This window comes from Macaca fascicularis, chromosome 9 (genome assembly GCF_037993035.2).
Source record: "Macaca fascicularis isolate 582-1 chromosome 9, T2T-MFA8v1.1".
NCBI lineage: Eukaryota > Metazoa > Chordata > Mammalia > Primates > Cercopithecidae > Macaca > Macaca fascicularis.
The window spans coordinates 36,316,455-36,340,743 of NC_088383.1; the positions used below are offsets into that span (position 1 = coordinate 36,316,455).

General features: G+C 44.8%; 1 protein-coding gene across 16 annotated transcripts in view; it reads left to right on the top strand.

The window, feature by feature from the left end:
• CCNY (cyclin Y) overlaps positions 1–22,830 on the top strand; it is a 223,575-nt gene extending 200,745 nt beyond the window's left edge. For 13 of the 16 annotated variants that reach the window (XM_015455797.4, XM_005564991.5, XM_045361938.3 and 10 more), the window contains 3 exons: positions 3,745–3,911; positions 17,041–17,203; positions 20,090–20,780. In XM_015455797.4, coding sequence (XP_015311283.1) covers positions 3,745–3,911; positions 17,041–17,203; positions 20,090–20,206 — 447 coding nt within the window. In that variant the 3' untranslated portion in view covers positions 20,207–20,780. Of the gene's footprint in view, positions 1–3,744; positions 3,912–17,040; positions 17,204–20,089 lie in introns of all 16 variants that reach the window. The other 3 variants (XM_074001413.1, XM_074001414.1, XM_074001415.1) reach the window with 1 other exon arrangement.
• The last annotated feature ends 1,459 nt before the right edge of the window (positions 22,831–24,289 follow it).

The following is a 24,289-nucleotide window of genomic DNA, read 5'->3' on the forward strand; positions in this document are numbered from 1 at the left end:
TGTGTGTGTGTGTGTGTGTGTGTGTGTGTGTGTGTGTGTGTGTGTATTTTTTTTTTTTTTTTTTTTGAGATGGAGTCTTGCTCTGTCACCCAGGCTGGAGTGCAGTTTCACAATCTTGGCTCACTACAGCCTTCGCCTCCTGGGTTCAAGCAGTTCTCCTGCCTCAGCCTCCCAAGTAGCTGGGACCACAGGCATGTGCACCATGCCCAGCTTATTTTTGTATTTTTAGTAGAGATGGGGTTTCACCATGTTGGCCAGGATGGTCTTGATCTCCTGACCTCGTGATCTGCCCACCTTGGCCTCCTGACGTGCTGGGATTACAGGTGTGAGCCACCGCGCCCAGCCAGGAAAATATATTTCCCATTCATTAAGTGGAAGTGAATCATCATAAAGGTCGTCATCCTGGTCGTTTTCATGTTGAGTAGGCTGAGGAGGGGAGGAGGGATTGGTCTTGCTGCCTCTGGGGCTGTGGAGGCAAAAGAGGTGGAGAAGGTGGAAGGGAGGCAGGAGAGTCAGGTGCATTCGGTGTAGCTGTTAACGAAAATATCTGCATATTAGTGGATCCACACAGCTTGAACCTGTGTTGTTCAAGGGTCAACCGTACTTTCTTTTTAGGATTTTTACTTTGTCTTCAGTACGGTGCCCTGATCTATTCTAAGGAACATCTGATAAGCTATAAAAATCTAAGTTTTTAAAACTTAAAAAATTGCTATTTCATTATTAAAGCACTGAACACAGAACAGTAATCTTTTTAAGCAAGAGAACCATTAGTCATGGATGTTTTCATTCAGCAAACATTTGGGTGCCAAACCCCCCACCCCTCACCATGCCAAAATCCCCGTTTCTCTGGAAGAGACCGAGAAGAGTCTGACCCTCCCCAACGCACCAGTTTCTCAGGGGCTTCACAACTGCACCTGGCAAAATAAGCCACAAGGAAGCTTCTGGTTGCTTTGGGGAGCATTAGACCCTCTCACTCTGTCTGTGGTTTAGGGATGAGGGGTGGGGGGCTCTGCAGAGGAGCTGGTCAAGCCATGTGACCCTACGCTGCTTGTGACCCTGCGCTGCTCATGGCCCATGACCCTACAGTGCTGGTGACCCTGTGCTGCTCACTGATGGTCTTTTTATCCTTAATCTGCCCAGAGTTTTGCTTCCATTAAGGATTGTTCCTCCATCCCCTTCTTCCACCCTGTCTTCCCCGCCACTGCTTTTGTCCCTCTACCCTTACTCACTTGCCCTTCTCTCCCTGGCCTCCTCCCTCCTGAACCCACCTGCTGCTTCTCCTGCCCCGCCACTTGCACAGTCACTGCCTCTAGAATCCTTGATCTTCCAATTTAATGTTTTATTGTGCAAGAGACCCCTTCAGTTTCCTTCTCATATGCCCCATATAATGTTGTAAGCCTAGTTTAGGCACTTGCAAACACAGCTTTGCCTTAGAAGTTCTTTTCCAAACTATTACAAGACTCAACAAGAACACCACATACCAGGTTTTACTCCTCCCTCTCCTTTGCTGCCCCTTCATCCTGTCTCCAGCCCTTAAAATGGGAGGGACCCTCCAGTTCCAGGCCCAGCCCCTCCTTTTCTTAGTTCTTAAGCCTCCCCCAGGTCCCTTGCCCCTGGCTTTGCTCTTTCTGCCTGTCACAGACTTTCAGACTGGCACCCCAGTGCTGTCTTCTTGGAGCTCCAGACCTGTGTGTTCACTACTTATGTGGCATCCTCTAGGACATTTCAAGACAGAAATCATCCAGAGTTAGGCCTGCCATCTTTTACCAACCTCTTCCTCCCCAGTGCGCCCTGTGCCAGAGAGCAGCACCTACCTAGCTGTGCAAGCTGGGAGCTGGGGTTCTTCCATAGCAGTCCACCTTCTGTGGTTGTTGGGTCCCCTCACAGGCCTTGTGCATTCGCCTCCCGTAAGAGGCTTCTCCCAGGCAGTGTTAATTACCCGTTTTCTCAAGAACTTCCTAAACTTCATTAAGATGTCTCAAGAATATCCTAAAGAAGTAACAGGTGTGAATTCTTCCTTTTTAAAACTAAACAACAACAAACCGTTCCCATTCCATTTGGGAATGTTGGTATCATTTAACTGAAAATAATCTCTATTTTATTTATGTATAAACATTTCTTTTCCACCTGTGCCTTTTTGCGTTTTGCAATATTTAAGACTTTATGGACATTATATACTATGAATAATTATAACATTAATGGGTTTTATCTGCAAGTTCTTAAAGCATAGATGATGTCTGTTTGTTTGTTTTTTTCTGATACATTTTCACTTTGCAAATGCATTTGATTAAAACTGTAGTAGTAATTTCATAGTTCAGAGAAGTGTTAAGACATACTATCAATAATAAACAGTTTTACTATGGGAAACTAAAAAAGACATTCTTACCTCGTGGCCCAACTTACTGGACTTTGTAGATATGTCTGATGTTTGTCTTCAACCTAAATTCTGTCAGTTTAGAAATCCTATATTACTTGGTTTTATTTTCCAATCATTTTAATGATTTAAAAATAGGTATATAAAATCATAATCACAATGATACACGACTTCACACCCATCAGGACGACTGTTACCAAAACAAAACAGAAAAATAAGCAGTGTTAGGGAGGATGTGGAGAAATTGGAATCCTTGTGCATTGCCAAAATGTGAAATGGTGCATACTGTGGAAAATGATATGTCAGCTCCTCAAAAATTGAACATAGAATTACCCTATGATCGAGCAATTCCACCTCTGGGTATGTACCCAAAGGAATTAAAAGCACGGATTCAGACAGATGTTTGTACACCAGGGTTCATAGCTGCATTGTTCACAATAGCCAAACGGAGGAAACAGCTCAAATGTTCATTGACAGATGAATGGATAAACACGATGGGGTATGAGCATACAGTTGAATATTATTCAGTCTTAAAAAGGAAGGAAGTTCTGACCCATGCCACAACATGGGTGAGCCTTGAGGACATTACACGAAGTGGTAATAAGCCAGACAGAAAAGGACAAATATTTTATGATTCTACCAATATCATGTGCCAAAAATAGTCAGAGTCATAGAGACAGATTCATAGAGAATGGTGGTTGCCAGTAGCTGCAGAGAGGGAGGAAGTGGGGAGTTATTATTTAACGGGTGTAGAGTTTCAGTTTGGGAAGATGATAAAGTTCTGGAGATGGATGGTGGTGATGGTTGCACAGCAGTGTGTCAGGTGAATGTGGTAACCACCACACTGCAGAAACAACACAACGGTGTGAATGTACCTAATGCCGCTGAACTGAAAATGGTTAAATGGTAAATTATATGTTGTGTATATTTTACCACAATAATTAAAAGATAGGCTTAACAACTGCATGTGTATCTACAGTTACCTCAAAACAAAAAGCTTAATTTTTAAAAACCTACAAACAAAAAAAAATCAGTGTATTGTCTATCCTTTCTGTTGGAACATTCATTAACATGTATGGATATCACAGTTGATAGAGTGAGAAATTAGCCTGTGCTTCCTGGAATTGGTTCCTCCACAGAGTCTGTTTAAGATCCAGCTGCACCCACACTGTCCACTGACGGAGTGGGACTTTTAGCCCATGTTTCATCAGACTCATTGAGCCCTTTGGCCTTTTCAAAATAAATATGATTGGGTAATAAATTCCCATTTAAAGGTGGATATGATACATAATATTTTAGCATTTCTTGAGGTGTGCTGGTGTTTAGGAGAAAACAAATCACTTAGCTCTGGCATTGTCTTGTCTTCCCAGGTGTACCTTGAAAGACTTTTAACATATGCAGAGATAGATATCTGTCCGGCCAACTGGAAGCGGATTGTTTTAGGGGCGATCCTGCTGGCCTCCAAGGTGTGGGATGACCAGGCTGTATGGAATGTGGATTACTGCCAAATCCTGAAAGACATCACGGTGGAGGACATGTGAGTAGGGGAACGGGGACAGGTGGCCATCAGAGTCTTGGCCAGACCATTTGGAAAGAAAGCTGCCTCCTGGCCGGGCGCGGTGGCTCAAGCCTGTAATCCCAGCACTTTGGGAGGCCGAGACGGGCGGATCACGAGGTCAGGAGATCGAGACCATCCTGGCTAACACCGTGAAACCCCGTCTCTACTAAAAATACAAAAAACTAGCCGGGCGAGGTGGCGGGTGCCTGTAGTCCCAGCTACTCCGGAGGCTGAGGCAGGAGAATGGCGTAAACCCGGGAGGCGGAGCTTGCAGTGAGCTGAGATCCGGCCACTGCACTCCAGCCCGGGCTACAGAGCAAGACTCCGTCTCAAAAAAAAAAAAAAAAAAAAAAAAAGAAAGCTGCCTCCTTTTTTAATGGTCTGTATAGTGCAGAATGAATGCATTTGACTGAATGTCTATTGTGAGCTGGTACCACAGGGGCATGGCTATGGAATATTACATATGAAAACCTGCGTTTCTCATTATGTGGATCATGAACAGGTACTGGTGACACCTCCTGGTTTTGTGAAACTGGTTTACGGAAACTATATTGTAGGCAAACACTCCTTTAATTAGAAAGGTGTGGTCCAGCACTGATAGCAGCCTGTCATGGTTTATATTTGGGCTTCGTATCTCACTGCAGACTGATCACAGGGAGGTAATGCCCCCATACAGTCCTTTGTAGGCAATAAGCCAATCCAAAAAGCACAAAAGCTAAAATATTTTATATTTTTGTTTAGTTTCACAGAGAAAACATCCACTTCTTTGTCATGTTTTGCAGGCTCAGTTGCCTCAGGTCAGCCTTGTGTCCTGGGGCTCCCACTTGCAGCATGAACACAGCTCATGGAGGGGCATCGGCCTTGGGGGGCGTGGGGCCTGAGAGCTGTCCACTCCCCTTACTCTTTGGGCAGTGTCAGGGTTTCTCAGATGGGCCAGTCTTCAATTTAGGTGAGGATTATTAGTAGGACACCTGCAGACTATTGTTTGGGGAGTGGGGTCTCTATGGACTAGGAATCCAGGAACTGAGTTCAGAGCCCTTGGGGAAGAAGGAATTGTAGAAAACAATCAGCTAGCACTACTTGACTTACAGTTCCTTATGATTTATAGTCACTTCTGACATTATTGTTGCTAAAACTTTTCTCATACATTTTGTTTGGCAAACCTCCTCAAGACGTCTTTAAGCTGGAGGAGGTTACCAGCTCTGTCCCAATCTACACCCACATCCCTGCCCCCAGTAATCCTCAGATGCAGGACCTTCCCAGTGCCTGTGACAGCTACCACTGCAGGGGCATCCCTGGGCTGCAGACTTGTGGGCATGCGGTTCTGGATTCCGCAGTAGCCTAGGGCCCTCCTTGCCTCCGGTTACCAACTCCCTGGGCACCCATTGTTGTGGTGGCCTTTGAAGTATGCTTGTTTATGTTCTTAGGGCATTTGTTGCAGAGCCTATTCCTGCTGCAGACCTATAAAATTTCATCCTGTTTCTGCAGTTCTCTATTACATAAAGTAAGAAACACATAAAGAAGTTTTTTTTTAAATCAGAACTATATAGTAAGAAAAATAAAATTCTTGACTATATTTCATGGTGAAAGCAGCTACTAAAACAGTTGTCATTCATATCATAAAGGAGGTGGACATTTGGGTGCAAGGTATAAGAAATTCTGGCCTGTTTTCTTTATTAGGGATTATCTTTCCTTAGCTCCTTGGTATCATTTGACACTGACCAGCACGTCACGTGATGACTTCCTGGCTGTCCCCTCCTGTCAGATGGTACATGACCAGTGACTTGGTTTAGGTGGTGCCCAGGTTCTGTGAGAGCACAGAGGCCCCCCCCCCCCATGACTAGGTGTGTCCACTTAAAGCCAGAATACCTGATGAAATTAGACTCGGTCTTAAATATTATGATTTGTATCCTAGCTGTATTTGTAAAAGGAAGTAAGAGACAAACACAAATTATAGATGCCACAGAAGCATGAAAACAAAAGAGAACAGAGAAAAATGGTCAGTGAAGAACATTAGAGGTGTGGAGGAGATGCTTTTTGTACTCTTATCCTTAACCCACCAGGTTTAATTCACTAAAATGCCAGCAAACTGAATTTTCGTGGAAACTTAGGATCAATGGAAAATCCCCTTAGTTGATTTAAAATTTTGAGGAAGTTTATAAACTGTTTGTCAGGAGGTACACATTACTCAGTTCATGCACATGTCAGTTGAATCCTCTCGGCACCCCTGTGACATGTGTACTGATGTCCATGTCACAGATCTGGATACTGAGGCCTAGAGAGGGTCAGTAATGCCCCAACAAAAGAACCAAGTGGGGAGGTTTACCCCCAGCTGATGAGCAAAGGCTCACCTTTCTCAATCCCAGTGGCCAAATGAAAATGATGTGTACTGGTCCCCAGTTACGAAGATGTTTTAATTAAGGGCATGAAACATTCATTTTTACTTTTTCCTACTCTCCTTAAATAAAAAGATAGGAGGGTAAAGTAACAGGTAATTTGGAATTCTAGGTACTTAGGTTGTATTCATTGAAGGTTTAAATTCAAGTCAGTAAAAACCAATTACCAGGAATTTATAATCACAGTAACAAGAGCAGCAGCAGCTATCCTATATTGAGCACTTCCTCGCTCAAAAGAAATGACTTTTCTGTGTTAATTCACATCTCACATTTATACATGAGGTGGTACTATTGTTTCCATTTTACAGATGAAAACATGGCACTGAGAATTAAGTAAGATGCCCAGGTCACTTGACTAGTAAGTCAGTCAAAATTTATGTTTCTTCTCTTCTAAGCAATTGGAGCTACAGTTGTTTCATTTATGTAATACTTAATTTAAAAAAAACCAAACTATTTTTTGTAAGTCAACTCTTTTTCTACACAGAGAAGTTAAAACAGTTGGCCAGTGTTCATTCAGCTGAAATTAATATCAAGAATTGTTTTGATAATGATAGCCTTAATATCTGTTCTTTTGATAGGCAGTCAATAGCTTAAACAATTACACATTATAATAAGGTTGGATGTTTTTTTCAATTGCAAAATAGTAATAGTTTACTGAATGAAACTGCTGCTTTACTCATTAAGATTTTGAAAGAATCAGCACTGTGGTTAGTAGAATAGTAGGATTGATGTTAAAATTCTGTTCCGTATTTTGTCCAAAGAAAATTGATCATTTTTTAGCCTGCTTTTTGTCTTTTTTGAAAGCTATTGGTGCCCAGGCTACCCCATCACCATCTGAGCCACTGGCTGAACCTTAGTGACTCATGCAGCATTTGATCAGTGCCCCGCATGCCTGTAGCTGGGCAGAGGAAGGAGGCATTCAGGAAGACCTGATGTTTCTAAAAGGTCTGACCATAAATAGTTCTCCTGAAGAAACTCTGGAGTGCCACCCTTTTCCAATGCCCTCTGCCAGGCTGGAGAACAGATCATGGGGAGATGCAGCTCAGGCACCCTGTGCTCCTCTGTTTTCCTTGCAGAGCTCTGAAGACTGAAGGCCCAGAGTAGGCAAAGTTGTAACCCAGCCAGACTGAGTCCTTGCGTGTTCAGATTCTTGCATATTTTATTCTACTGTTTGTTTTGAGAGCCACTGTGGTCCATCTACAATATATTGTTTACTCTTTGGTTATATGATTAACACACTGTAAGACTCTATATGTTCTCCATAGAAAAGCTGATCAAACAATCACATATATGGATATTTGGGGAGGGATAGACACGTTTTCCCCCTGCCAGAAGATTGGAGGGAGCATGGAGCTTTCTTCTGATAGGGGTGATAGCCGAAAGGATCCTCTGAACCACACATTTGCAGTTCCTGATTATGCAGAGGTACTTGGTGCAGTTGTGTCTCCATTTCTTTCTGGAGGTGCCAGCCAGTGACCACAATAGCGGAGGTCTTTATACATTTTGGCCTGTTTATCCCTAGAAGAAGTTTGAAAAATTTTGTATACCCACTACATTTTTTTTTTCTTAAAGACAGACTTTCGCTCTTGTTGCCCAGGTCAGAGTCCGATGGAGTGATCTCGGCTCACTGCAACCTCTGCTTCCCGGGTCAAGTGATTCTCCTCAGCCTCCTGTGTAGCTGGGATTACAGGCACCTGCCATTAGTCCTGAGTAATTTTTGGTATTTTTAGTACAGACGGGTTTCACCATGTTGGCCAGGCTGGTCTCAAACTCCTGACTTCAGGTGATCTGCCCGCGTCGGCCTTTGTAGTTGATATTTGAAAATGTTTATCCCAAGTTTTAGTCATTGTAAAGGATATTATTTGCAATATATTTTATATCGTAGGATTTTAAAGTTAAAAGTATACATTGGAGACTGAATATACCAGAGTAATATGAAACTCACAATTACCCATTTTCTTAGAGGTGAAAATTTTACATTGTTCCTTTTTGTCCTTGAACTCATTCTTTCTAGTTTCCTCACACATTAGCCTCTTCCTCAAAATTCTCTATGTCAAAAATATACATTTAAGTCAAAATTGCAGTAGTGTTTTCTGGATGATAATGTTCTAATTTATTAAAAACACTTTCAGGTCCGAGTTGTCATTAGTACACAGTTGATCAAAATATAGACATACTAAGGCTGGGCGTGGTGGCTCACACCTGTAATCCCAACACTTTGGGAGACCGAGGTGGGTGGATCACTTGGGGTTAGGAGTGCAAGCCAGCCTGGCCAACATAGTGAAATGCCGTCTCTACTAAAAATACAAAAAATTAGCTGGTACTGGTAACGCTCACCTGTAGTCCCAGCTACTCAGGAGGCTGAGGCATGAGAATCACTTGAGCCCAGGAAGTGGAGGTTGCAGTGAGCTGAGATCGTGCCACTGCACTCCAGCCTTAGCGACAGAGCAAGACTCTGTTTTATATTTTTTTTAAAAGTCAATATAAATTCTTAAATATAAAAAGTAAAACCTTATGGGAAATAGATCTCTTAATGAGATCAGTAGTTTTTTCTTTCATTAGTTTGTATTTTTGTGTATGATGATTATTGAAACCAGGCTGAGTATCAGTTTTATTCCCCTTTCCCTTCTTTTGCCTCTTTGGTGTGAGTTCAGAGCACATGTTCAGATGAGTAGGTGAAATTTTGAGGAGTTTTATTATAGCAGTGTCACTCAAGTCTTAAAACACTTCTTGAATTTTATGCTGAAGTATTAGTAAAGGCTATTTAAATGAGCCTACCAACCCCCACTTCAGTTTGTTGAAAGCAAAAATTGGAAACCATCCAAGTAGCCTGTCATTAGAGTCATTCACTTTCCCAGTACCACATGTTGGGATATAGTCTTTTTCCTGGGCTCCTCAGACGATTTTCCCCGAGACAGTGAACCTTAGTAAGGGCGGGTGAGCAGCCTGCCTTTCCCTCCCGGGGCAGGAGAAGAGCGACTGGGAAAGAAGAAGCCAGAAGGAGAACCTGCGCCCACAGATTTGTTCTCCAGCAAGTCAGTTTTAGGAGAGTGAAATGAAAGTTACAGATCTAGAAATCTCTTTCCTAATGCTGTGTTCTCAGGCACGCTTAGAGACACTTTCTGTACCGTAAATTGAATGCATATCCCAGCTTGAAGTCCAGAGTCCCACTGAGTCCTGTAACAGATGTTATTCATGATATGGGCTGAATTGTCTCCTCTAAAATAGCTGTGTGAAGTCCTAACCCCCAGACCCTCAGAATGTGACCGTATTTGGAGATACATTTTTTAAAGAAGAAATTAAATTAAAATGGGGTTGTTAGGGTGGGCCCTAATCCAGTATGTCTGATGTCCTCATAAGAAGAGATTAGGACACAGACAACACAGAGGGACGGCCATGTGAGGACACAGAGAGGGTAGCATCTGCAAGCCAAGGAGAGAGGTCTTGGAAGAAACCAACCCCACTGACACCTTGATCTTGGACTAGTAGCCTATAGAATTGTGAGAAAATAAATTTGTGTTGTTGAAGCCACCCAGTCTGTAAGACTTTGTTACCTGTGTTAGTCTGCTGCCCTAGCTGACTAATACAGATTATGGTACTGGGAAGTGAGGTGCTGCTGTAGAAAATACCTAAAAATGTGGAAGTGGCTTTGAAAGTCGGTAAGGAATAGAGGCAGGAGGAGTTTTGAGGTGCATATTAGAAAAACCAAAGACTGCCTTGAAGGGATTGTTGGTAGAAATGTGGGAAATAAAAGTGCTTCTGGTGAGGACTCAGAAAACAGGACAGCTATAAAGAATGCCTGTACCATTTTGGATGCATTCACATGTCATCATGAATAGAATGTTGTTGGCAATATGAATGTCCAGGGTGCTTATGGTGAGGTCTCAGAAAGAAGTGAGGAGCATGTTCCTGGGAGCTGGAGGAAAGGTGATCCTGTTAGAAAGTGGCAAAGACCTGACCAAATAGTGTTCTAGTGTTTTGTGGAAAGTAGAATGTTTAAGAAATGAATGTGGATGTTTTAGCCAAGGAGATTTCCATGCACAGTGTGGAAGGCACAGCCTGGTTCCTCTTGCTGCTTGTAGTGTAGTGTGAGAGGAGAGAGATAAACAGAAGGAGGGATTATTCAGTAACAAGGAACCAAATCTTCTAGCCGAAGATTTAGAAATCTCAAATCTTCTAATCTCAGTTTATCCATATGGCCAAAAAAATGGGAAAGTGTGCTCTGGAGGCAACACAAGGTGTGGTGGGACAGCATTTGCTGAAGAGATTACAGATGTGACGCATGGATCCAGTCGACCATCTCAGCAGAAGCGCTGCCGGCTTGCACCCAAGGGCCCAGAGACAGGACAGGTGAAGCAAGGCTGTCGTACTCTGGCATTCCACAGGCCAGCAGAACTGTCTGGCATGACGTGTGATATCCTCCAGGGAAAGGGATGAATGATCTTGAGATGGTACCACTGCCACTGTGGGCCCAGCAGGCACAGCCTGGAGTGAGGCTGTTTCCTCCTTGGCTCCAGAGGGTTAGGCCAAGGCAGGGCTGGCTTCCTGGGGGACGGTGATGGCGCATCAGCAGAGAGAACTGCTCTCAAGTCTTTGATCCCTGGAGCTTGCCCTGCTAGATTTCAGGCTTGCTGGATGCCGTGACTGCTTGCTTTCTGAGTTTTTTTCTTTCTTTTGGAAGTAAAGGGGATGCCTGTCCTATGTCTGTTGTGTGCCTGTGCCGCCATTGTATTTTGGAAGCAGGTCACTGGGTCACAGCTGGAGAGGAATTTTGCCTTAGGATGAATCATACCTCAAGCTTCACCCATACCTGATTCAAATGATATTTGGATAGGATTTGGGATTTAGAGATGGAGCGGGAATGATTAGGACTTTGGGGCCGTTAGGATGAGGTGAGTGTGTTCTGCACATAAGGTGGACATGAATTCTGAAGGGCATGACGGCAGTGTTGCGGGGCTGAACTTTGGCCCCCTCAAATTCACATGCAAAGCCCTCCCAACCCCTAGTTTAAGATGTAACCATGTCTGGAGATAAGGTCTTTAAAAACCCAATTAAATTAACATTGGTTCATTTGGGTGGGTCCTAACTTAATATGACAGGTGTCCTATAAGAAGAAGAGATCAGGACACAGGCAACAGACAGAGGGATGAGCGTGTGAGACTCAGATGGCCACCAGCAAGCTATGGAGAGTGGCCTCAGGAGATACCAGTCTGCCAACAGCTTGGACTTACAGCCACAAACTGTGGGAAAAAAATTCCTGTTGTTTAAGCCTCCTAGCATTTTCGTTACAGCAGCTCTTGCAAACTAATACACCCTGTAAACTTTATTAAAAGAAGGAATTAAATCCGTATTCTAGGAGCTGCTGGGGATATCTGTGGACATAGATGCTGGTGGAGCTAGAGGCTCCAAGTTATTTTGTGGCACCCACACAGTAAATAGATTCACTATGAGAATTTTTAGAAATGAATGCTTCATTCAATCTTTCCCAGTCAAACCATATGAGCTCCCAGGAATTGGTGGAATTGGGCATCACTTGGCTGAATGGCTGAGGGAAGATCATGACTCCTCGGTAGCCCTTTATGGGAAGAGGAGGCAGCACGAGGCTCACTGGAAGCTGGGGGCCCTGCACCAAGATAAAGATGAGCAGAGGCACTGCCGGTCAGTTTTCCCAGCATAGCTTCAGGAATAGAGCTGAGATGACACAGCCTGTAGAACAGGGGCCTGGACAGCCATCCGAGCTGCACTCCCTACCTGCAACGCCTTGGATGAGCAATGGGTTCCTTCCGCAAATCCCATTTGGGTGTCCCAGAATGGGGGAGGTGCGTGCCAGAAGCTTGTCATTCTTGGCACGCTATGGAAGTCCCCAGGATGCTAGAATCCTCTTGTTCTACCTCCCAAGTGGGAAAAGAGTCAGTGGCTTGGGCCTGAGGCAGGGTGGGAGGCGTTTGGGCAGGAGAAGTCTCAGATCTCCTGGGGTTGGCTCCGTCCTAGCAAGGGCTGCCCTGCCATACTTCTCTGTAATCCCATCACTCAGAATATTGCTAACATTTTTATTATATAGAACTTCCCAGTGTTTACATAGATTTTATTTTTACAAAACTGGGCTCATATTGTACGTGCTGTTTTAAACTTTTTGCCATTTAGCAGTGTGTTAATCTGTCTCAGTTTCCTGGTGGAGGCAAACAACCCGAGCTTTCCCTTGGAGCTCCTGAGCAGGGAGAAGGCTCACAGGTTTCAGACGGAAAGCTTTTCAAATGGGGTTTTTGTTAGTGCTTGTTCTTCTAGGTACCCTTTGGTACCCCTCTTCGTGGCCTCCTGTGTCCCAGCTTCCTAAAGTGACTTTCCTGGTATTTTTGACCATAGGCTAATCTCCTGCTCAAGAATTATCCAACAGTGAGAACTTGACTTGGAGTCCCCCCATGTACCTTTGGACAGAGGGGTTCTGGCTTGGAAGGCAGCTGACTGTGTAGCTGTGTGTCTGTGGGCGCAGGCTGAAGAACACTGTACGATGAGTATCACTGAGATTTGCAGGCAGAACAGTCAGGGCACTAGGCCATGTGGATAGTCACCAGCACCAGTCAGATGTTATCTCTAGGCAAACCTCATATGGGAAGATGGGGCCAAGGGCCCGCGTTTCTCCCACTCTCACCAATAATCAGTGGTCACAACATCACAGGCCAGCTTAGAGCAAGAAGTGGCAACCGCTGTGGATGGGGAAGGGATGATGAAATTTCACCGTGCAGAGTTCTGTAGGCAAAAAGCCTGTAAAAAAAAAAAGAAAAGAAAAAAAAATTACACCTCAGGGTTTGTCTGTTTCTTGTTTTTGTTTTGCAGTGTTCCTGTAAGTGTCATTTTCATGTGTAGACAAATCCAAATAAGGAGAAATCAAGTGACTTGTCCAAGCATTGCATGGCACAGGAGGCCACAGAGAAAGAACTTCAGTTCCTCTGTAGATTCCTGGTGTCTGGGGTTTTGTTTTTAAATTGTGGTAAAATGTGTGTAGCACAAAATTTACGATTGTAGCCATTTTTAAGTGTACATTTTTGTAGCGTTAAGTACATTCACATTGTTGTGCAACCATTAACCACCATCCATCTCTAAAACCCTTAATTTTCGCAAAGTGAAACTCTCCCCCGTTAAACACTAACTTGCCTTTCCTCCTTCCTCCAGCTCCTGGTAATCACTGTCCTACTTTTTGTCTCTATGAACTTGACTACTTTCGGGACCTCACATAAGTGGGATCATACAGTCTGTGTCCTTCTGTGTCCGGCATATTTCACTGGCCGTAATGTCCTCAAGGTTCCTCCATGTTGTAGCGTGTGTCTGAATTTCCTTTCTTTTCAGCGCTGTGTAGTATTGCCCTGAGGGTGTGTGTCCCGTTTTGTTTGTCCCATGTACACTTGGGTTGCTTCCACATTGGGCTAGTAGGAATGGAGGCTGTAAGTGTGGCTGTGCAGATACCTCCTCAAGACTCTGCTTCTTGTTCTTCTGGGAAGTGACCCTAGTTTCTAGAAAAATAGGCAGCATATTAGATGCTTTTTACATCATTTTAGAGTTCTGTTTTCAAGTTGCTGAATTGCACCAAATTGGGTTTTTATACAGTGTTGATCTATTTTGAATATTCTGAAATGTGCTTTTTGTTGATCAACTTGAATGTATTTCTTACAATGTTTTACACCAAAACTGTTTCTTCATAGTTATCTAAATGTGGATAGTAAATCCATCAGGCCCATTCTTGGCATCACATTAGTTTTCTGATAATTTATCACATAGCAAGCTGCCAGTGTCCCTGTAAAAGATGTGCTGCTGTAGTTTGGAAATTCAAGTTTTGGAAATTATTTCTATTTTAGAAATCTTTAGAAAAAATTATTTTCAAAATCTTTAGAAAAAAATTCATTGTTCGATACAACAGCTCTAAAATCTGTTTCCCCAAAGCTTAACCAGAAACTCAAGCTTGGAGAAAGGTTGTTCTGTTTTCCAGGGAACCCTGGGAAAATGCTGCCTTGTTCAAAAGCAGCTTCCTCTTGACTTTGCTCATAGTGTCTGCCTCCATCTAGAAGCATGGTGTCTGTATATCATTTTGGGCAGGATTATCAGGCTGTTCTCTTAGAATACTAGGACTTCTTAGCATTGGGAGAATACGCTCTGCAGTGATGCCTGTTGGCCACCAGACGGCGGTGTGTCCATGGCAGCTCCCAGGTTCACCTGGGATTTGCTCCTTGGATGTTTATTTTGACACTTCTGGCCTTAGCAGTACCTCTGACACCTTTGTTTTATTGAAATCGTACCTGGATTCCAGTATTTCGCAGGATGATCACTTAAATAAAAGTTGTTTTAAGTAAAAATTATCCCAAATCAAAGTAAATTATTATTTATTTATTTATTTTTGAGATGGAGTTTTGCTCTGTTGCCCAGGCTGGAGTGCAGTGGGGCAATCTCGGCTCACTGCAACCTCCGCCTCCTGGGTTCAAGCAGTTCTCCTGCCTCACCTTCCCGAGTAGCTGGGAAATTAGAGGTGCCCACCACCATGCCTGGCTAATTTGTTTTGTTTTGTTTTTTGTTTTTTGTTTTTGTTTTTTTTTTGAGACAGAGTTTCACTCTTGTCGTCCAGGCTAGAATGCAATGGTGCAATCTTGGCTCACTTCAACCTCCACCTCCCGGGTTCAATGGATTCTCCTGCCTCAGCCTCCTGCGTAGCTTGGATTATAGGCATGTGCCACCATGCCCGGCTAATTTTCATTGTATTTTTAGTAGAGTTGAGGTTTCACCCTGTTGGCCAGGCTGGTCTCAAACTCCTAAACGCAGGTGATCTGCCCACCTCAGCCTCCCAAAGTGCTGGGATTACAGGCGTGAGCGACCACGCCCAGCCTAAATTCTTAAAAACTATAAAACTTACTACAGTAAATACATTTGGAGCTTGTTATAAGTCTTTTCACAAGGCTATGCGGAAACAAGCAGTGACGCTCTTCATCTGATGAAGAGACTGGAACAGGCCCTCTTCAGGCCTCCTTCCTTGCTGCCTGCCCATGGTTCCCAGTGCTCCTTTGCCCAGCAGCTTCTGTCTCCCCAGAGCCACTGGCCTTGCTCAGCCCCAGCCTCCCTGCCCGCCTCCTTACCGCTCCTGTCCTTTGTCACAGCAACTTGAGCTGGTGTGGAGCCCTCCTCAGTGCTTTATAGCTGAGTGCCATGACTCACCGGCAACAGCCATAGGGGTCTCGGGACATCACTCAGGACAGGATGGTGCCTGTGTGTGGGGCTCAGACCCGAACCGGCAGCATTCAGCAGAGTTGGCGGGACGTGACTCAGAATGCTGAGGCTGGGATCGGGGTCAGGAGGGTGGAGGCCCTGCACTAGGGCCCTGGCTTCACTCACAGGAAATGGTGACTGTGCATTCTGGCTACCTGCAGCAGGTTGAAGGGGACCCACTCTACCTGAAATACCCCTCCTCAGCCCTGGTTCCTCTCTGCCAAAGCTCCTTGCTTCTGTCACCTCAGTTCAGCTCTCACTGCTGTGGGAAGCCGTCTGAGAGGTCACGTGCTGGGGGCCAGGCATGCAAAAGCAGATGTTGCAGTTTGTGGCTATGAGGAGACCAGTTCAAGAGGCTGAGTTCAGCAGCCACATGCTGCATAGTATGGGCAAGGACAGGAAGTGCCTGGAGGATGCGCGGTGGGTGGGCACCCCTGGGGGCTTCCTGGGGAGAACGTGCTGAATCTGGGTGCCTGACCCAGGACCGGTGCTCCACAGATAGTTCCCTCACTGAGAAGGTTCCCCACCCAGAGGAACTATCCAGAAATCAACCTAATTTGAAAGATAGCTGACACAAGAAGTTCTCAAAGTAGAAGTTTTTAAATTTCTCGCAGCAACCCATCAGCATGTAGATGGGCTGGCGGGGTGGGTCTTAGCACCTCCTCTCCTGACTTACCTTTTTAGTTGAGTGGTTCTCAGAGTGTGGCCCCGAGGCAAGAGCCTCAGCCTCACCATCACCAGGGAACTCCTTAGAAATGCACATTCCCAGGCCCCACCCCAGACCTACTGATCCCCACAGTGTGAGAGTGAAGCCCCATGTCTGTTCTAACAAGCTCACCAGGCGATGGAGTGCATGCTCAAGTGTGGGAACTACTGCTTGCATTCTTCCCAGCTTGTGAGTTCTCTTTCTAAGAGACTGAGGCAGAGACTGGACACTCCCCCCCCATAATCCCTGCCTTTTGCCTAAGAAAGCGTATACACAGTTCCTCCCCTCTTTTCTCCCTGGAGGCAGGGAGGGGCCACCAAGGAAACCAAGGTCCTCTAGGTCTGCAGAGGCGGAGTGTTTTCCTCTGGGGCCCTGCCGAAGGACCCTCACTGGACTCTACATGGCAGCTCTTGGCTGCTCCATCCACCCTGTGTTAGCAGCCTGTCCTCACGGAGACCTGCAGCCAGAGCCTGCTATGTGTGTGTTAGATCTCAGTGAAGTGATTCACCCTGAAACCCTTCCTGGTGATGATCCCAATTAATCAGTCCTCATCCTGGGCACCAGATCAAGTGGATTTGGCTTTTAATCCCAATATGGTGGTGAGACTGCAACTCTGGTGTCCAGACAGACATTTAATTAGATCACTGGTCTCCCTGGTGGATGCAGTTTTCTGGACTCAGGTCTCCAGCAACTTGCCTTGGCAGGCCATGCGGCCTGGTGTGGTGGCTAAGCACAGGCTATTTTTGTCTTTGCTTTGCAGGAACGAGCTAGAGCGACAGTTTCTTGAATTGCTGCAGTTCAACATCAATGTTCCTTCCAGTGTCTATGCCAAGTATTATTTTGATCTTCGTTCTCTGGCAGAAGCGAACAACCTGAGCTTTCCCTTGGAGCCCCTGAGCAGGGAGAGGGCTCACAAGCTTGAGGTAAGATGCTTTAAAACAGCATTTTGTGGTGCAGTGTTGCTGATGCATCATCTGAGGACCAGGGATGTATGTGGTCACACTGATCATTTTCCCCACTACATGATGTAAAATAAAGATGAGCTACTAGGATATATAGCTGGGCAGTTCATTATAATTTGTCCTTCTTTTTTCTTTGAGACAGAGTCTCACTCTGTCACCCAGGCTGGAGTACAGTGGCGCGATCTTGGCCCACTGCAGTCTCTGCCTCCCGGGTTCAAGCAGTTTTCCTGCTTCAGCCTCCCAAGTAGCTGGGATTACAGGTACCTACCACCACACCCAGCTGATTTTTTTTATTTTTAGTAGAGACGGGGTTTCATGATGTTGGCCAGGCTGGTCTCAAACTCCCGACCTCAGGTGATCCACCTGCCTTGGCCTCCCCAAATGCTGGGATTACAGATGTGAGCCACTGCACCTGGCCAACCGCTTCATATTTTTAATAACCAGTTTAATATCACTTAATAAACATAGTTTTTTTTTTTTTTTTGAGATGGAGTCTTGCTGTGTTGCCCAGGCTGTAGTGCAGTGGCGCAATCTCAGCTCATCACAACCTCCACCTCCTGGGTTCAAGTGATTCTCCTGCCTCAGCCTCCCTAGTAGCTGGGACTACAGATGTGCGCCACTGTGCCCGGCTAATTTTTTTTGTATTTTTAGTAGAGACATCCAGGATTTCATTATGTTGGCCAGGCTGGTCTAGAACTCCTGACCTTGTGATCTACCCACCTTGACCTCCCAAAGTGCTGGTATTACAGACATGAGCCACCGCAATTCTATTTTGAAATAAAATATTTTTTAAAACCCTTATCTTTGCGGATAGGTTTAAAAAAATTATAAGTCCCCCCAAAAAGCATTTCCCACCATATAAGCCCCTCAAAAAGGTATTTCTCAACATGCACTTTTATAGGAAAAAGCTGCCAGATGATATTAACAATTGGGAATCCAAAAAGGTTTGATTCTGCTTTTGATTTTTTTTTCCAAAATATTTTTTCCATAGCCCAGTTAGAGCTGAGGGCAGCACCACCAGTCTTGGTCTGGGTTTTGGGCCATCGTTAAGCTGTGTAACTTTGGGTCTCATCACAGCATATTTGTATGTGCCTCTACCTCATATGCTCACCAGGCTCTTCCCACTTGACCTTTTGGCAGGAGGAAAAGGGATGGGGTGGTAATGAAGCAGGATCCCTGGGGAGAGACCCCTCCTCCAGAGAGGGTGTGCCCCAGCTTTTCCCCTCTGCACCTTTGTCCCCAGTCCTGCCTTGGTCTCATCCCACAGAGCCTTTCCAAGTAGTGGATGGCACAGTCGTGTTCCCAGCTTGTGAGACCCAGAGGTCTTCGTGCTGCCCATGCCACTGCCCATCCCAGGTGGGATGTTGTCACTCAGTGCAAGTTGGTGTGGCATTGTGATGGCCTGGCCACATGGTGGTCTAGAGCTGGGAGAAGAAAGCTGTTACGGATTACATGCTTAAGAAAGGAAAATGTTAAATAAAAATTTAAAAAGTAATATGTTAATTCCAAGAAGTAAACCATAGAAAAGACTGGATGCATAGCACTGGTTAGAAATAAAAATCCAGTGAGCGTTTCAGAACTCAACCATGCCCCTGTGATTGTGTGCCGGCCTTTGGAATGGAAAGCCCACCCAGTCTCCCAGTTATCATCTATTCGAGGAAAAAATGGAAAACCCTCCCTCTGCAGGATTTCCTGCAAGGCAGATGTTGTGAAGCCTTCGCAAGCACAGATGTGAGGTAGAATCTGGCTTTCCCTGAGAGCGTGAGCCCCCTCTCAGCCTGTGCTGCGGTCCCTGGTCCCCCTCATCACCAGCCATGACTCCAGTGGCTACTTCAGTGCTGATGAGACAAGCCGGAGCTCCTGGCAGCTACACAGCTCTGCAGGGAAGCGAGTCTGTGTTCTCTGCTGAAGAATATATGGGGCTCTGGGTCAGCCACCCTGAGAGCACAGGCCCAGGTTGGTGGAGTTGGTACCTGCCGTTCCCTCTGTTAAGTTTCTGCGAGTACGGAGAAGGGAGAGCTCACCTGCTTCTGGGGCTGCTGTGCCACGGGCCCTAGGGTTTCACCGGGCCAGAAGAGAAGGCCAGTCTGTCCTGACAAGGCTGCTCTTTCTCTTCTCCAAATAATCAAAGCCTTCCCACGACTCAGACCATCCCCTCCTGGGACAGCGGGCTCAGCTTTTGTCATCAGCTGGTTCTAGCCACACCCAGTGGCAGCCCTGGGAGAGTTGTTCCCAGGGTAGCACGGCCCCTGTCCTCATCACCAAAGTGTTAATTATCTGCACATCTTAATGTTTTTGTGATCCTCCTAGGTCCCTCTTTCAGCAACCCTCTAGAGGTGACTTAAGTCCTCCATCCTTTTCTGCGGAGTCCCTAGCTGGTGGTCTGGCTGCAGCTCTCCTTGCCGACGGTGGCCGAGCTCTCCTTGTGAGGCTCAGCTGCAAGCCTGTGCTTGACGCCAGCCCTGCCAGGATGGTGCTGTTCTTGCCCCGCTTGCAGATGAGGATGCTAAGTATTCGAAACAGCACCCGTGGGGGCAGGGCCGTCCCACACCCCTAGGGTGGGGAGCCAGCATTGACCCTGGTTGGGCCAATTGCAAGGTGACACTGTCCTGTTATTTCACATCCTGAGAGTCTTTTCTCAGACCGTGAGCTCTTGGGAAACAAGAGCTGAGTCTACACTCCCTTCATATCTTCCTGCGGCCAGCAGAGAGCTGGGCTGTGGGCTGGAGCTCCAGAGGGGCAGGGGCTCTGCCTGTCCATCATGCAGCACCCTCGGCGCCCAGGACGAGTGAGCAATGGGCGCAGATATGGCCCGCCCTGACCCACACTGTCTCTCTTGCCCCTCAGGCCATCTCTCGCCTCTGCGAGGACAAGTACAAGGACCTGAGAAGATCTGCGAGGAAGCGCTCAGCCAGTGCAGACAACCTGACTCTGCCCCGGTGGTCCCCGGCCATCATTTCCTAACTGCGGAGGCCCGCCGGAGGCCACACCATCCCTTAGTTTCTCCTTCAGTTTGAGAAAAGACAGACTTGGGGTGGGTTTGTTTTTGTTTTTTCTTTCCTTTTCTTTTTTAACGCATAGTTCCGTCAGGCTGCCTGGATGAGCGCCCACGCAGCGAGGCTTGGAGGAAGCGTCAGTACCCTGGAGGTCCCAGCTGGCTCTCACCACTGTCAGCAACAGCACTTCCTTTGTGGAGGAAGCAGACTCCAATCCTGCAGGAGGAAATAAAGGGAAAGGGAAGTCGTGGAGAGGCAGGGAAAATGATTAAGCGGCCCGGCCCTCTGGAGTCCCCGTGGGGGCGGTAGCTGAAGTTGGTGAGCGCAGCGGTGGATGCAGAGCTGGCTGCACCCAGGGCTGGACCGGTGTGTCCTGTAAGACTTCTTGCATTCCTTCTGCTGCTTTTTTGGGATGGGGGGGATTTTTGTTCGTTTGTTTTTGCCCTGTTTTGATTTTGGTCCCACAGAGCAGGGGATGTAGTTTGTACCCACCATGGCGCAGACTTCCAAATAAATAGTACTGGTCATTTCTCTCCGCACTATTTCTGCGCGCTGTCTTCTGAGCTTTCTTCCTCACCAGTGGGCTGTGCTCGTTCCATTTCTGTACACCCTCATTTTATACCGTTTTTCTTCAACAATGGTGAAATTGACTGTAGTGCTGAACCAAAAGTATCCCTTTCCCTCCTTATTCCTCACCCCAAGAGCATTCTAGATCACATGGGTGCTTGTGCCTTCCGATTTTCTTGCATTTGTTTTTTTCCTGACCTGAAGTTGTTGTTACAAAATCAGTCAGACTTCGTGGGCTGAAGGACACTGTGCAGCAGAGGGTGTCCCCGTGAGAGTTCTGCAGAGTGCTGGGCGTGCACCCGAAGCTACCGAGTAGGAGCCATTTCTTTGTACCCCTGCCTAATCCATTCCTCTCCTTCCAAGTCCATTGTTGCAAGCAATATTCTTCTCAATTTTTATATGTTCACTTTAAATCAAAGTTAGTCTATTTGTATAAAATTTTTTAAAAATCTAAAATAAAAAGAAAAAAAAACAAGGGTGGGTTGGGTATTCCAGTGGGAAGATCATTGAAGGGAAAAATGTTACTATTTACTGAGGTATTTTTCACAGAATGACTGAATTTAAAAAAACTCAACTTGCAATTTCATTGTGGGTGCTTAGAGAAGTTCTACAAAATTCAAACTGTGAAGGTTTATGCTTCATTAATTATGACCATACTTTTCCATTTTCTGACGATCCCTGATTTCCTTATGGGCTCAATAAGAATCTTTTATACCAAGTAAAATAAAAGAGTTAATGATAGAATATCAAATAGTGAATTTGATATGAAATCTAAGAATGTGAGTCACTTGCATATGTAATACTTTGGGTTTTTGCATATTTTCTTAGGTCACAGTGACAGGTTTCTGAGTTGTTTCCTTTTTCAAGTCTCTGGGAGGCCAGTGGCAGCAGCAGGTCTGTGTTTCACCTTCTTCCCATGTGAGCTTGGAAAACTTTGGCATTTTAATTAGTATTGAATCATGTACCTGATCCCCAAACATTGCCTGCTCTCAATGAAACATGCTCTGGAAATGGAAGGGACTCAGAAAGTCAGAATCCCAAGAACTCCAAGCCAAAAGTGTTAGGTTTTAGTGAAATTTGTGTCAAGTATAAGCATACCTGTTTGGGCCAGAATTATTATCACAGCCTTTCTGGCCCAAACTTTCAAAAGGAAATAAACAGAATATAAAACATTAATTATCTTTCCATTGTAATTGTGATGATCTACTCTGTGTGGGTACCAAAATCAGCTTCTCTCTTCAAGTCAGAGTTGAATTTAGAACTTTAAATGCAGGTCTAAAAATGTAGAAAATAGCATTTTATATTCCCTAATCTATATAGCTGAAAAAGGGATGTATTTTCTTAGCTGAATATGAATACCTCTTAAACATAAATTAGTTCCTCTCCAGTAAAGTATCTTATTTTACCAATCCATTTCAGGAAAGAGGTTCTGCTGCCTTAATAGCAGAATTTTATTTTTATCCCTTTTATTTGAATGAGAGATTTGAAAATTGAATTATGTAAATATTTCTATGCATCTGCTATTATTTTGTGGAGTTTATTAAACTACTTTAAAAAATTGTATAGTCTATTTATTGTATATATGTACATACAGTCTGATACCTAAAATTTAAAGTGGATTCCATAAAACCGGACTCAGTCTTGTTTAGACTACTGAATACTGTTTTAGCCTGTGCCCTCGACTCTACCTCTGTATAGGAAAATTTTCCATATTCATTAATTAGTATTGATCTGTATTAATTGGTTATGTTTCTTGCACTAAGGATGTTTAAAACTGCTGTAAGTGTAGATTTTAGTTTTACTGGCAGGATGAATCACTTGACACATAGTAGATACTTGAGGTTCATTTTCTTTTCTTTTTCTACATGATGATGAATAGTTATGTTTTCTTCTCTGATTTGTTCAAAGTTTGCCAAAAGAAAACACACAACCAGTACAGTACTTATTGATAAATCGTAGTTGACTGTAATTTGTTTGTAAGGCGAATTAATGCTCTACAATTAAAGCTGGATTACTGTTGAGGAACACATTGTCTTAGTGTAGTTTTTGAATGGAAAGTTTTTATCATTAATGAAGGATGAAGGAAACGACACAATTTGTTACTTTAATATTAGATTTGATTTAAACAACAAATAAAGTCATTGGGACAATAAATATATATCCCGATGAATCTTTTTTATTATTTGTTTTACATTTTCATTCTTTTTTTTTTTTTTTTTTTTTAACTAGAAAAAGGGAAAGAAGAAGTCAGGAGTTTAAAACCAAATGGGAGGGCAGATGAGAAATCCTGCCAAAACCGGGATGTGCCCTCATGCACGAGGTGAGCCCAGAGGTGGGGGCACCTATACCTGCCTCCTCTTCTGGTCTGGCTCTCCTGCCTGCCTTCTCTCGGGCTTGGGCAGAGCCATCTCCATTCTGGGGTTTCCTTTAAGCCAAGCTGCAAAGCAGAATTTGGGGAGTGAATGATTTAAACTTTTCCTGCTGCTTTTGGTAACTTCTCACCTGGGGCCATATCTTACAGATTTGATTTTTTTTTTTTTTTTTTTTGAGATGGAGCCTCGCTCTTGTCACCCAGGGTGGTGTGCAGTGGCATGATCTGGGCTCACTGCAACCCCCACCTCCCGGGTTGAAACATTTCTCCTGCCTCAGCCTTCCGAGTAGCTGGGATTACAGGCGAGCACACCATGCCCAGATGATTTTTGTAGTTTTAGTAGAGACAGGGTTTCACCATGTTGGCCAGGCTGATCTCGAACTCCTGACCTTAAGAGATCCATCCGCCTCAGCCTCCCAAAGTGCTGGGATTACAGGCGTGAGCTACCGCGCCTGGCCAAGATTTGAAATTTTTAAAAAATAAAACACGATTCCTGGTTATTGTAGGTATCTAATAAATGTTAAATAAATACATACATAGAACAAAGTAGTGCCTGCCTTCCTGCTGTGTTTTTTGTTGGTATGTTGAGATAAAATTCAGTAGGTTTTATGGATGCTCAGTCAACCAGTTCTTTGCAAGAGCAGTGGTAGAAAGTGGTATTGGCCCTGTGTTCTTGAGCGACTCATGCAGGTATGAGAGCTACTCCAGCAATTGAGAAAAGTGGCACAATAGAGACCTAATAGAACATGTCGCCTTCATATTGATACCCCATTTTGTCTGAAATCACTTTATCTCCCTTGATGTCATTGGAGTCAGTGTCTTGGGTGGGTCTTAAAGACATTATCTTCTGAAAAGTCAGCCATAATGAGGTCCTACCCTTGTTGAAAAAGAGAAGGAAACAAGAAACATGCTCTCGCACTGATACGGGAAAAGGATACTTCAGTTTATATATCTTTTTTTTTTTTGAAACAGAGTCTTACTTTGTCACCCTGCCTGGTGTGCAGTGGCACAATCATAGCTCACTGTAGCCTGAAACTCCTAGGCTCAAGTAATCCTCCTGCCTCGGCCTCCCTAGTCTCAGCCTCCCTGGGATGAAGGGTGTGTGCTACCATG